Source organism: Taudactylus pleione, unplaced genomic scaffold (assembly GCF_031769625.1).
Source record: "Taudactylus pleione unplaced genomic scaffold, aTauple2 ptg000092l, whole genome shotgun sequence".
Classification (NCBI taxonomy): Eukaryota; Metazoa; Chordata; class Amphibia; order Anura; family Myobatrachidae; genus Taudactylus; species Taudactylus pleione.
In genome coordinates, this window is record NW_028284494.1 from 10,874,422 (window position 1) to 10,889,636 (window position 15,215).

Here is a 15,215-nt window from a genome sequence, read left to right on the forward strand (position 1 = left end):
AGATAGTGAATGAGGCTGATAAGTACGTTCAGGAAATTAATAATAAGAATAAGAATAGGAAACATTGGAGGGTTGCAGTGCATACGTTTGAACAGCAGGGGGTGCAGTTAGCATGTAAAACAACCTGGAGACAGACTGATACAGAATCCAATTAACCTACCAAAAACATGCTAGTAGGTTTATTGGATTTTGAAAACAAGATAAATAAAAATTAACCCTAGCACATGCTGTACGTGTAGGTACATGAGTTATGCAATATGGATTGTAATCTCTTCTGGATGTGAATGATTAAATATCCTCTGTAAAGCGATTCGGAATATGTTCGCTATATTAATAACCATTAATAAATTATATAAAAGGATAACGGTGCTGCTCACCTCTATGGGGGGAATTCAAGTGTGTTGCGCACCAGTGGCCACTAGATGGTGCCCTACGGAGCAACTCAATTTTCGACGATGCTGACATTTCTACTCGCAGCCCCCCGAGCTGGCAAGCAGAAATTACCGAAAAATTACCAGTTTAACCGCTTAAACTGGACTTTTCGTGGCCGCGACAATGTTCCTGCCATTTTGACGAGCTGCTAACTAGCAATAAATAAATAAATAAGTGCAGCTAAATTCTTAAGAAACATCTCTTCAACATGGCTCCAGCTCAAGTGTCTGTGAGGAATGAGCAGATGCTATACTGTATTTGTAAGTACCTATTTAAACCATACTTGCCAACTCACCTGGAACGTCCAGGAGCGTCCCCAAAATCTGTCGGGCTCGCCCGGCAGAGTTGGCCAATTCCCTGCATGCCGCCCAGGGGTGTGATGATACCATTAACATTAAATTGCATTATAGTAGTGCCACCCCTGCTTTAAAATGCTGAGCAGCATCATTCTCCTCTGTCTCCCTACATGATGTGTTGCTGCGCTGCTATACAGCGCCCAACAGTAGGGGGCAGGAGAGAAGTGTTACAGGAAAGGAGGGGCGGGGCATTCTCACTGATGCTCCACCCCCTGGATCCGCCCCTGAGTCTATCTTCGGAAAACAGTGACCTTCCAGGCAGGCTTGTTAATTTTCCTAACTACTTTAGCAGAATCTCTCAACCTTATAATTGTGTACAAAACAAAATATGCCCACACAGACCCCAAATAAATTCAAATTGTTCTTACCTTATATATATATATATATATTTATTTATATATATATATATGACCATTAGTTATATATGTGTATAGTCAAATGCACCTAGGAATAAACTATATATGAAACAGCAAAAAAGAAGAGGGCCAGTGTTCCTATATAGGGCACATACGACAGTGCTGTAACAGTGCTTCTGAGTGCCCTGTGCTGGCCCTGCCCCCTGAGTGCATAACGCTCCATGCCGAACTGCCACAGCTAGCCAGAAGCAATGGCAGCCGGGCAGTGACAGTGCCACCCAAAGAGCCCAGCACCGGTCGCACACCCCTAATTAAGGCCCTGAGGAACTGATCAAATAATTATAGCAAAAACTTGTTACAATGCACAGTACATGAAGGAGAGCAACAGAAATGAACACATCTGCCTGCAAGATAAAAATTCCACCCTCACTATAATACACTTTTTTTTTTTAACCTGTATTTTCAGAAGGCTGCAAAAAATTGCACGATTAATTATTCTTATAGTATTTTTTTTATTCAATGTAGTTGTATTATGCGCTATAAATGACATGTTTTCTAAGTGAGAAATAAAAATGTACATTATTTACCTCTCTCCCAGCCAGTATAATATTTGGGGAATATTTCATTATCACTCTGGCGTTATATGCGCTGTCCTGACTGTTCTTTATGGTCACAATAACATTGAACTTGTCTTTGCTATATTGCACAATTGCCTGGTTAAAGCTGTAAAACATGTATAGAAAATAAACACACAGAGTCAAAATACTTGAACACTTTTGTTAATTATGTTGCTAATACAATGATTCAAAAATAAAAATCCTCGTAGTTAGTATATAAAGGGGCCGATATAGAGTCAACCGTAAGTCGGCCATAACTCTTCCCTCATTCCAGGCTATTGATTACCATCTAGTCTGCCAAGTACCGAGTTTCAATAAGCTTGCTGACAGGTATGATGTGCATAGGTGTAATACTTTCCCTGTGATCAAAATCTCATCTCAAACATAAGTGTGAATACATATTGAATATAACAAATTACTCCTTCAGTATTTTGTTTACAAAGCAATCTAAACTCCTCTTCAGATTGTGACAAGGTGAGTAACTCCCATATATTGTGCTTGGACAAGATCTGCTGTCTGTGTTATGGAATATACGAGAAGGAGGCCTGGAAGTTTGGTAAGGCCATATAGAACAGTGGCAAATGCAGGGGGGGGGGATTCTGAGTACCCATAAACTCCCCTGAGGAACCAATATTGTTTTCTGAGACGGAGCCGCTTGCCGTGGACCATGATCGGTTCTCCGCCTCCTCGCATCATTTAGGCCCCACTACTTCAAAGGGTATACAATCGGGAAACTGGCTGCCTTAATACCGGCAGCCGGCTTCCCGACTGTCATATCCCGGCGAGGGTGAAATGCCGGGCGTCTAGATGTAGACGCCTGACATTTTCCCGACACCGGGAGACAGCGCCCGGCATCCCGATCGAAGGGATGCCGGGCACCGTGAGCGGACAGCCGCGGGGGGGAGGGTTAGGTTTAGGGCACCCGGGGGGACTTAGGGTTAGGCTAGGGGGAGGGAGGGTTAGGGTTAGGCACCCCCGGGGGGGACTTAGGTTTAGGCAGCTGGGAAGGGGGGGTTAGGCACTTGGGGGGGAGGTTAGGGTTAGGCACTTGGGGGGGAGGTTAGGGTTAGGCACCCCCGGGGGGGACTTAGGTTTAGGCAACTGGGAAGGGGGGTTAGGGTTAGGCACTTGGGGGGGAGGTTAGGGTTAGGCACTTGGGGGGAAGGTTAGGGTTAGGCACCCCTAAGGAGGTTTAGGGGATAGGTTAGGTTAGTTTATACTTACCTTAGCGACAATCGGGATTTCCAGCGCTGTCAGGCTTCCGCTGCCGGGAACTGCTTTTGTCGACCAGGCGCTGCCGGCGGTATTTCATACCGATTCCCTTCAAAGACTGGCAAACCGCACCCCATCAGTGATAAGTATGGTGTGTGTATATCTGATATATAGCTATATCTATCTATCTATCTACAATATATATCTATCTCTCAGAACCCCCCAATATGAATCCTGTGTAGACCTGGGCCTAGGGTAACAAGTGAACAGGTAGGGGAGCCAGCTGCTAATTACCTGGGCTTAATGGAGGGACCCGCCTCCCTTCCCACCTTACCAACCTGCCAGCAGCAGTATCTTCTCAGCCAAGCACATGCTGCTGTGTGCTGGGGTGCGTTGGGACCAGGGAGTCTCCTCTGGCAGTGTGGGGGAGAGGGAGGCGAACGATCACACTGATCGCGCCCCTCCCCCTCCGAATTTGTACCTGGCTGCGGTGTACAAGGTGCCCCCCCTGAGGTGCATGATACTATAGATCATTTAGGGACGCCTACTTACTTACATTAGGCCACGTCCCCCACATTACTGGGGCTCGGCAAAGCTCGCTGCGGCTTTGAGAACAGGGACAGGGGCACCTGTGGTAACAGTCACTTCACATCACAGTCTTTTGTGTTATTATACATTTACTACTGTACAAAACTGGTGAAAAATGTCACACTAATGGTGCGCGTTTTTAAATACAGTAGTTAGCTAGAAGACACAATGATCTATGTATAAGAAGATTGTATTTATCATTAAAAAAGACCAGTGTCTATTATTAAATACCTACAATTATATATCAAACTAATTGATCATAAACTGGTGAACCAGTATAAAATACACATGTGCAAATTTCAATGTTACTGAAAGTACAAATTATGAGATTAAATTATCTCAGAATATTGATACTCATACTCCTCCAATATCCCGGGAAAAGGAGGTGAGAATGCCCCTGGACAGTCGAAGAGAGATATATGTAATTTTATGATTTTTGTCATAACTTGAGCTTTCGTGACACTGAAATTTGCACATGTGTATTTTATACTGGTTCACCAGTTTATGATCAGTTAGTTTGATATATAATTTTACATGTTTAATAATAGACACTTGGGGGTAAATTAAGTGAGAGGTTTTAGAAGTGGAGATGTTGCCCATAGCAACCAATCAGATTCTAGCTATTATCTTCTAGAAGGTGCTAGTTAAATATTAAGTAGAATTCGATTGGCTGCTATGGGCAACATCTCCACTTCTAAAAACCCTCACTTTAGTAAATATACCCCTTGTTGTCTTTTTTAATGATAAATAAAATATCTTTATAGATATAGCTTTGTGTCTTCTAGCTAACTAATGTATTTATAAACGCGCACCCATAGGGCAGTATTCAATTTGAGGCGAAAAGTCATTTTCGTCTATTTTAATTATCCCCGTATTCAATTACATTGACTTTTTGCCGGTGCGAAAAGTCAATGTAAAAAAACGGGGATAATTTTTCGCCAGCCTTTAACTGGTGAAAAAAAGTGCAGAATTGGGGTTTAGAGGTGCAGGCTTAAAAAATATAGCCTGCACCCTTGGCAATGTTACAAAAAAAAAAAAATCGGGACACCCCCAAAAAATAAATAAAATGTTGGGGTTAAAAAAAAAAAGTGGGAACACATCCTAAAGTACTGAAATAGATTCCAGAGGGGTTCCAAAGTATGCGGCAGGTGTTTTCTTCATTGCGGGTAATAGCGGCAGGTGCATTTTTGAAGAATTTTTAAAAATCATTTTAGGGACTTAAAAATATGCTTGCACAATTTTCTTATACCCCAAATTTGATGGACATTATTATTTTTTCCCAACAAATTTGCTAAATGCTCTTCTACATCACCTTCTTCAAAGCCCCATTTATGCACCTGTCGCGGCTATTTAAAAACCCGACTTCCCTTCTGCATGCAAAAACTGGGGTACCCATAGTGATCCCCCACGTCTGCAAATCTTTAGGGAAGTCCAAGGAGGATTTCCTGAAAATTCCCTATTTTTTTTTTTCCGATCCAAGTCTCGCCGGATCCTGTTTTCGCGTCCTTTTAAATTGAATACGGGGAATATTGGGCACGCGCGCGACACTTTTCCACCTGGAAAACAGGCGAAGGAGGCGAAAAGTCCAGCAGGTGAAAAGTCTGGACTTTTTGCCTAAAATTGAATACGGGTCATAGTGTGACATTTTTCACCAATTTTGTATAGTGATTTAATTGAGTTATGCATCCATTCCTAATAAGATATTGCGCCCTGTTGTAGAGTTACATTTGTATCTCTTTTTCTAATTGGTACATTTACTACTGAACTGTACATGGTCATATTTGATTAAGCATTCCACTGACAGGCCTCCTTTAAGAGAATTTTAATCACCAATGAGTAACCTAAAGAAAGAGGTACGGTACCTTTTCTCACCCATACTTAATTGAGCATCCAGAATAAGATCAGTTATACATCTTTTCTGAGCACCGCAATCCATAGTGAAAGGAATCTATAAAATAAGAAAGTACATAGTAAAAATGCTTTGCTATGTAAAACATTGCAGTAATAATAAATAGAAATAAAACTTTACCTTAACAAAAAATAATAATAACAAAAAACAGCCAGGTAACAACTATGACTGCCATGGTTGAAAATGTAAGGGTCCCTTATTTGGGTTACACATTGACGTAATCAAACAGAAATCCTATCCAGCTGGAGAAAAGAATGTCTATATAGTTCAGTCACTTACGTCAGGGTATGCAGTTTGGAGTTCAACAATCATTAAGTTGACACTGCAAACGTCTATGCCACAGTTCCTGGCACCAGCCAGCCGACAATGTTAAAATGCAACTTCATTTCAATGGTGCTGCTCAGTGGTCGAATTGGAAATTTAGAAGGTCTGGTATGAAAAATTTCGACGTAGCGTCAGTGCTCGAAGTGTGCCGTTATAAGACAACACTTCTAAATTTGCACAGTCTCTCTCCTCACTTGTATCTTCAACTGTTTCTCTGCTATCTCTTCCTGGATGTCCCAGCTCTTTCTGAAACTTAATACGTCTAAAACTGATCTGACCATCTTCCCACCCTCCTGCATATCCTCACTTCCCACAATTTCTTGACGGCACAACTATCTCTTCTTACCCCAAAGTGTGCCGTCTTGGCCTTATCCTCGACTCCTCCCTCTCCTTCTAACCATGCATTCAGCACCTCTCACAGTCCTGCCGTTCCCGTTTCCATCTCAAAAATATTTCCAAGATCAGGCCCTTTCTCACCCAGGATGCTACTAAAACCCTCATCCACTCACTGGTTATCTCCAGTTTGGACTACTGTATCCTTCTATCTGGCCTCCCTGACTCACCCCTCTCTCCACTCCAATCTGTCCTCAATGCTGCTGCTCCACTCCTCTTCCTCTTCAAACATTCTACATCTACCTTCCCTCTCCATCAAGTCCTCCACTGGCTCCCCTTCCCCTTCAGAACCCAATTAAAAGTTCTTGCACTCACTTACAAAGCCCTCACCTATTCTTCTCCCATTTACATCTCTGACCTCATCTCCCTTCACACTCCCATCTGCCCTCTTCGCTCAACAAATGCACACCTTCTCTTCTAATAACTGATTACTTCCTCCCACTCCTGCCTCTAAGATTTTGCCTGTGCTGCTCCCTACCTCTGAAACTCTCCCTCTCCTCATCAGCCCACTCTACATATCTTCAAATGGGCTCTCAATACCAACTACTTCATGAAAGCCTTCCAATTCTCATCCTAACTCCCTGCTATATGTTCCTTGCTCTCTGTCTACCCCATCTTTGTCATGTCTATTTGTCCGCCCCTCCCCATTAGAATGTAAGCTCTCACAAACAAGGCCCTCTACTCTCCTGTGCTTCTCCTTACTTATACTTTCATCTACTCCTCACTCCCCACTAGGGCACCTAACACTTACGCCCTGTTGCTTATTTGAGTGTTATAATCGCCAGTGCAGCAATGTATATTAAACCTTGTCCTGCATTGTATTGTATTGTATTGTACTATAAGTCATTGGTTTCTTGTTCACTTATTTGTTCATGCAATACGTAAGGTGCTGCGGAACACTTGTGGCGCCATATATATAAAGAGTAGTAATAAGTTTCTCCACAATCTGCAAGCATGTATTTTGCTTGAAACAGTGGGCCTGTTTCAGACCCGCTCGCGAGCGCTATGCGCTCACGAGCGGGTCGATGTTTGGCCACTGTGCATGCGCACGCCGGAGCCGGCTCCGACGTGCGCATGCGCAAGACCCGGCTGGTGACGGACGCTCCGTCGCTTTGGGTCTCACACCAAAAGAGGGCGGCTGTCGATTTTGATTGACAGCACGCACCGTTTTGGAGGCGGGCAGGGGGGGTGGCTGGCCAAACGGAGGCGTTCCCGACGAAACGCCTGCCGTTTGGGGGCGGCCCCACTGACATCACGAGTGATGTCAGTGGTGAGCTTCCGGCTCTATTAAGAGCCAGAAGCTCACTGGGGTTTGCGGGAACGAGACCCTACCGCAAGGGTCTCATTGCAAGCCCCGATGGTCGAGACCATTGCGACCATTACCTGGCCACTCGCAATAGCTGTGGGTGGTCACCCACAGCTATGCGAGCAGCCCGGAGGCCGCACCAAAAAAAAAGCCCTGATTCAGAGCGAGCGCTCTTTCAGAGCGTCCGGCTCTGAATCAGGCCCAGAGGCTTTTAGAGAGTCAATTTATTAACAAATGTATCATACATTAAAGGTAACTCCTCATTTCTATACTCATTACTGCCATTCCTGCCCCATCCCATTTTCAGTCCAAATGCTGTATAGCGTGCATTTGCATATATGCAAATTATTTTGCATCTTATCCGTTATGATTGTAAATGATGTAATGTTTGCACTATCTACCTGCTTAGGTGAAATACAGGTTTAATTGAATGGGGATGAGCATATAGTAAGTATTATAAACAAAAATATATATATAATAATATAGTCTCCCTAATCCTAACTATATATGATATAACGTGGTATTTAGGAAGGCTATGATTTGCTTTTAGTAAGATTCCTTGCAGTGACTGTGTATACTTGTATTCCAGCCATTCTAGAGATAATGTACTGTATGTGGCTCATCTGTGAGAAACTTGAGGACAGTGCAAATTTAGAAGTACTCGTACACTCCAAGTACTGGTGTAGCTAGTATATCTTTAAACATAATTACAGTATATTAGTCAAGGCCAGATTAACAATGGGGCAGAAGGAGCTTATAAATGGCTTCAATGGCCTGTACGCTGAGCCACTTACAAAGCACTTTGTAAATAAATATTAGCCTTAAAAGTTTCTTCGATAAAGGTTTAAACAGTTTTTGCAATGTCTGTAAAGAGAGAATTACATCTGATTGGTGGAAGGATTAAACAATATGTATGTGTGGACTTTACTTATATAGTCACATGTATTTGACAGCACAATTTTCTGTATGACCACACAGTCATGCTGTTGTGTATTGAACAGAGGTTGCACTGGTCAATTACATTGACTAAATGCACTGCGTCCCTGGGTATGGAATATTTGGGTGGATGGTTATATGAGGCAATATTATTGCTGTACCAACAGAAGTCCCATATAAACAATATACAAACATCCATCTAAGTGATGATCACCAGCAGAGCAATATGGCTAGCAATGGTAGCCCTTCCTTGACCCAAATATGCTACTTTGGCTCAGGAGTGGACTGTTTATTTCCTGTCTGTGTGAGCATGAAAGCACCAGCATGGCCTGTTATGTGCTTTCTAAATCAGAAGCCCTGTGCAGTCATTAGTTATATAGTGCATCAATAAGAAAGAATGCACATAGGCCCTCATTCAGAGCCACTCGCTATTTGCGTTCGTTCGTTCAAAAACAAGGGGTGGCTATTCAAATGAACCGTTCGCACATTGCAGTCTGTTCACACCTCTAAGTCTGAACGAGCGAGCAAAACATACGCTCGTTTATTTGTTAAAAACGCCCCCTGGCCGCTCGCACCATACGTCATGTCCGCTATTTATTAGATTAATCGAGTACATCGAACAGGATATGAACTGCTCGCTATTCTTGTGGTTGGTTTTTTCAACCGCTATTATGCGAGCAGTTCTGAGTTAAAAAAAACCAAGTGACGTGGTCAATGACGCTGCTGGATTAATTATGCACACCCATAAAACGCCCGTTTTGACCTTTAAGCACGCCTGCGTTCTGATCTCCACTCCCCGTTTTCAAGCACCTTCACCTGTTAACACCCACATACGCCTCATTCTGTCACTCAAAATAGCAGGCACTCGCTATATTGCGTACAAACGATTTTCAGCCGCACTGACTGGTTCGATGTGCGAACATCGCTCGGAACGAGCGTACTGCTGCTAGCGAGTGGCTCTGAATGAGGGCCATAGTTTGTTACTAATATCACATAAACGGGATCGGTATGAAATACCGCCGGACGCATTGCGACGCCGGAAGACCGACAACAGAAGATCCCAACAGGTGAGTATTTTTACTATTACAAACCCCACCCCCCCAACCCTAACCCTCCCTTAGGAGTGCCTAACTCTAACATCCCCTGTAAGTGCCTAAACCTAACCCTCCCTTCCCTGCAGCCTAAACCTAACCCTCCCTTCCCTGCAGCCTACACCTAACCCTCCCGGGGGGGGTGCCTAACCCTAAGCCCCCCCCTGGGAGCCCCTAACGTAAACCCCCCCCCCTCCATAGCTGTCTGCACCCGCCGCCCAGCTTACCTTTGTTCGGTGTGCCGGGCGTCGGGCTCCCGGCATAGGGATAATGATAGGCGTCAGGATTTTGACGCCTATCATTAGACCCCTGCCGGGATTAGACAGTCGGGAAGCCGTAAGTTGGCATTTCGACCGTCGGCTTCCTGACTGCATCTCCTCATAAACACACTGGAGCTCTCGCGTCTCTCAGGAGGCTATGGGCAGCTGCATTTGCCATGAAATGAATGATGGCTGTCATCCGTATGTGAAAGCAGTGATACATTTTTTACGGTTACTAGCTGCAGAGAAATGGCAGTCGCCGTAAGACGAACCATCTCCGTGCGTCTGTTCAATCAACAACCTCCCAGTCACCACCTAGGAACTCCAGGCACTTCTCCAAGACAATCTCTGATAACATGCCCCTCAATGGCAACAGCGCCTGTGTGTACGCTCTGTGTAATACATGACCGTAGGAGTTTCTAGGGATTTTTGCGCACATGTAGTTGTAAAGAATTCCTCAACTCCCATATTGTCATTGTGTGTGACCCAGAATCAGGCCAAAAGGGTCTTCCGAAACCCACCGTGTAAATTTAGAACCGGATGCGCATCTTTCCCATGTACTTGAACATTGGACCCGAGTCACAGATGGTGGCTAATGTCGCCGCTGCTGCGTCTGTGCACGCAGATTCTGTGCGGAAATATGCAGATGTCTGAGATGCCGGGAGATGTATTGAGCCTCTCACCGGCGTACAAAGATGCTGCATCGGATGCAGATCGATTATTGCAGTCCTGAGTGAGCCTATGGTCCCGCAGTGGGAACTGAGGTGCCGCAGTCATATTTCTTGTGTACAGGACCCAACGCAGGGAGTGACGCGCCCCTGAAACGGTCCTAACATGCCTGCATTCTTTGCAGACACTCCACGCTACCTTTCCCAAATGCTCCCTGTCTGTCAATCACACTGCAGATAAGAAGTTGGTGCGAGCGACTATGGTAATGTATCTTGAAAATTGCGCAGTGCGACTCAGACGTATATGCGCTGATTGTCGATAGTCGCTCACAAGCCAAAGCACAGCCAGCATAATGCACCTTATTGTGCAGTGTGTTCATCTCATTGTGCACCAGAGTGCAGGAGACACGGAAAGATTTGTTGGGACGGGCCCCAATATTTACCAAACCTTTATATTTGATTTGTAAAACCAGTATGTAACAAAATAAGGCAGATGCTTTAATATATACTTTCTTAAGCAGAGTACACACTGTGCCATCGGATCCGCCAACGGGCAGATCCGCCGACACAGGCGACCAATCAGATAACATATACAGACTTAACAATCAGCAACTCCATGTGTGTTCCCTGCAGGGGCTGGCTGGCAACTTTTAGCCTGGGGGGCAAATGCATGCAGGCGGCCCTGGCAGAGGAGTAGCGTTCAGCCAGGGTGCCCGAAAGAACGTGCGTGCTACGGCGCCCTCCCCCCTCAGGAGAGGACACCCTTAGGCAGGCCTCGAGTAGTGCCCCCAGTAGTGATCCCCCTATGCAGTGCCCCTTGTGCCCCCAGTAGTAAGCCCCTTATATAGTGCCCCCAGTAGTAGTGGTAACCCTTATGCAGTGCCCCTTAAATAGTGGCCCCAGTTGTAGTCTTCCCCCTATGCAGTACCACCTTATATAGAGCCCCCAGCAGTGGTCCCTCGATGCAGTGCCCCCAGTGGTAGTCCCCTCCCCCCTATGTAGTACCCCTAGTAGTAGTCCCCTCCCCCCATGCAATGCCCTTAGTAGTAGTCCCCTTGTAGTGCCCCTAGTAGTAGTCCCCCCCAGTAGTAGTACCCCCCTTGTAGTGCCCCCAGTAGTAGTCCCCCCTTGTAGTGCCCCCAGTAGTAGTAGTCCCCCCCTTGTAGTGCCCCCAGTAGTAGTAGTCCCCCCCTTGTAGTGCCCCCAGTAGTAGTAGTCCCCCCTTGTAGTGCCACCAGTAGTAGTAGTCCCCCCCTTGTAGTGCCCCCAGTAGTAGTAGTTCCCCCCCTTGTAGCACCCCCAGTAGTAGTAGTCCCCCCCCTTTGTAGTGCCCCCAGTAGTGGTCTCCTCCTTATAGTGCCAGACCCCCCGCAGTAGACACACATAATATATATTAAAAAAAAAACAACACTTACCTGACACCCGCTCCTGCTCCTGGTCCCGCCGCCGAGATCAGCTCCTCCGTCTGCCGCTTTGCATTATGGGAGTGACGCGTCATGGGAGTGACGCGTCACTCCCATTACCCACTGCGGGAGCCAGAAGATGTTCGGCTCTGGCAGTGGGAGCAGCAGCCAATGAGAGTCTGTCTGACTCTCATCAGCTGCTAAAGCAAACACACAGCTGCCGGCTCTGGCGGCTGTGTGTTTGTGTTGTGTAGCGCTGACCGAACTCCGTCCAGTCAGCGCTACACACGCGGTGCAGTCTGTGTCACAGTGACACAAACTGCCCGCATGACGCTGCGGCCCGGGGGGCACATGGCACCCTGCCCCCCGGCCCAGCCCGCCACTGGTTCCCTGACATGACAACTGTCCAGACATGTGAATTTGCCCGCCCAGTTGAGCTGTCAGTCACCGACGGTCCCTTCAGCAAGTGTCCGGGCGGGCTGCTGACTGCCTGTACACACATCCAGGTGCGCCGATATATATATCTGCTGTGCAGCAGAGCAGTAGCGAAATGTCTGTGAACAACGTCGTTCACAGACATATTAGGGGTACACACCAGCCGTATATTGACCATTCGACTGAACGGCCGATATATCGCCCAGTGTGTACCCAGCTTTAATGTGTTCGAATATTTATTTAAAATAAAATAATACTTTGTCTTCTTAAGTTAATACAAGTTCATGGTGCCACACACCGGTCAGGCTGGTCTCATTCTGCTACAGTACCAACTGTATGACTATGTATCAGTTTCGGAATGTATAATTTACACATCATATCAATCCCATAGTGCAGTCCTATAGTATAGTATCAAACGGATCAAGTGCATAGTGAGTCATTTCCATACAGCAGCGATTCTATAATGTATAGATTATACACCACATATATTACACCATACTTAATCCAGTTTGCTTTGAAATGTTTGGATACCGAAAACCTTTGTATTCCCATAACCATTAATTTGTTGCAGGAATGTCTGAACACTTGCATATTTATTTATTTATTACCAGTTATTTATATAGCGCACACATATTCCGCAGCGCTGTACATAGAATATTCGGCCATTCACATCAGTCCCTGCCCCAGTGGAGCTTACACTCTATGGCCCTGATTCAGAGCCGGACGCTCTGACCAGAGCGCTTGCTCTGAATCAGGGCCCACCTCCATTTTTATGGAGCGTCCTCCTGGACGCTCGTATAGCTGTGGGTCACCACCCACAGCATATACGAGCGTGCAGGTTGATGGTCGCGATGGTCTTGACCATCGCCACTGCGAGCCGAAGCCTGCGGTTGAGTTTCTCAACCGCAAGGCCTGGAGTGATTTTGGCTCTATCAGTGATGTCAGTGGGGCCGGCTTCTGACGGTAGGTGTTCCCTTGGGGACGCCTCCGTCTGGCAGGCACGCCCATGGCACGCCCACCAAAGGGGGCGTGCTGTCAATCAACATCAACAGCACGCCCCCTTTGATCAGACACAACGAGCGAAGGAAAGTTCTTCGCTCGTCGCGTCTCGCGCATGCGCACGACGGAGCTCATGCGCAGTGCACACCATCGACCCACTTGCGAGCGGACAGCCGCTCGCGAGTGGGTCTGAATCAGGCCCTATGTTTCCTATCACATACACACTAGGGATAATTTTTGTTAGGAGCCAATTAACCTACCAGTATATTTTTGGAGTATGGGAAGAAACCGGAGTACCCGGAGGAAAACCACGCGATCACAGGGAGAATATACAAACTCCACAGAGTTAGGGCCGTAGTGGGTATCGAACCAACAACCTCAGTGCTGTGAGGCAGTAATGCTAACCATTACACCGTCTGTGCTGCCCAATATCTACTACTGATATATGTGTGCTCACACTAGCATTCATAATGTCTGCCGACTTATATTTATTATATAGTCATCAGTATTGGTTGTGTACTCACGAAGGCATAAATAATGTTTGGACGCTCACGGCTGAGGACTGGACCTTCTTCTGGATCTTTAAAGTTAAATTCCACAGAGACGTTCACGGAGTTCAAGAAATCTGGCTTTTCCTGCAATAAGAAACACGCGGGTGAAACGGAAGCTGTAATTTCATGAGTAACAATGAGAAGGAGAGGTTTTACTCACTGCACCAGGCTGTATATTGTAATCCCAATGCTATATCAAAATGTTACTCATCTGACATATGCCCAATAAATAGCTGGGGGCACAATAACTATGGGTTCTCATTGCAAAACAGAAAAGTGCTATTTTGAAGCTGGACCCGCAAAAGGGCTCACTTTAATCAGGGTTAGATATTTGATGGTAACTTAATAAAACATAACATTGATTGACATATTACAACAACTGCAAAATATAAAAGAACAACGTAAGGTTATAACATATGTGGTACCAGAAAGCGCTATAAATGAAGTGTAATAAATACAAAAAATATGCCTGGTACCACATATGATTCAAGACAATTTATTTTGTTTAAGAAAGCTGATTTGGTCACAAATTAGAAGCGCTTGACCATATTCTGTAAGGTTAAAACAGTCTCTGTATTCACTGTTAATTGCATAATAAATTCTAATTATTGTATATATTTTAGTGGTTCTCAACCTCAATCCTTAAATTCTCTCAAAAGGTCATGTTTTGAGGACTTCTGTCTGTGGAAACAGGTGGGATAATTACTGACCCAACAGAAGTCATCTGCTCATGATTAAAGAAATCCACAAAACATGACCTGTTGGTGGTACTGTTGGGTTCATAGGTGCTTCTCATACATTTTTTATTGTAGAGAATATATATTCTTAACGAGTCCCTCTATACTAGTCAAAAATATCTGACACAGGGCCGTAACTAGGGTAGTGCGACCAGTGCCATGGTAAAATCTCTCTCTGGCACAGGCCACCAAAAATGTCTAGTTGTGGCTCTGATCCGACATATTCCATAAGAAGTTTCATAAGAAGTTGCAAACAGTCACATAACAGTACCAAAACGTTTCCTTTTAAAGGGATGATCATCAAGCACAGGTTTTATCTGATCGGATATTCAGATTCAATACAGTAAAGGTGCCTACACACATGGCAATACTTTACCCGATCTGGCCGGTTCCGACGCATCGGAATGACAGATCGTGTAAAATATGCCCAAATTGTGAGTCCCCACTCACAATCACGGTGCGATACGCGTCCCCACAGGTCGCACATCGCATCGTAAGATCTGCCGTGCTGTAGAGCAGATCTGACAATCTCAAGTCACAATGCACTGGTTAGTTTAGGAGGCACGATAGATCGTGTGTCCAATTGGCGGCTTTTTCAGACCAAATCGTGCCCACGACTGCGGGGGAGCTCCCGGGGAGAGT

General features: G+C 45.5%; 1 protein-coding gene across 1 annotated transcript in view; it reads right to left on the reverse strand.

Annotated features, from left to right (window-relative positions):
* Positions 1 to 15,215, reverse strand: part of ITGA1 (integrin subunit alpha 1) — a 144,344-nt gene that overhangs the window by 35,883 nt on the left and 93,246 nt on the right. The window contains exons 18-20 of the mRNA XM_088469455.1: positions 13,810 to 13,920; positions 5,424 to 5,509; positions 1,732 to 1,867 (exon numbers count right to left, since the gene is read on the reverse strand). Coding sequence (XP_088325581.1) covers positions 1,732 to 1,867; positions 5,424 to 5,509; positions 13,810 to 13,920 — 333 coding nt within the window. The remainder of the gene's footprint in view (positions 1 to 1,731; positions 1,868 to 5,423; positions 5,510 to 13,809; positions 13,921 to 15,215) is intronic.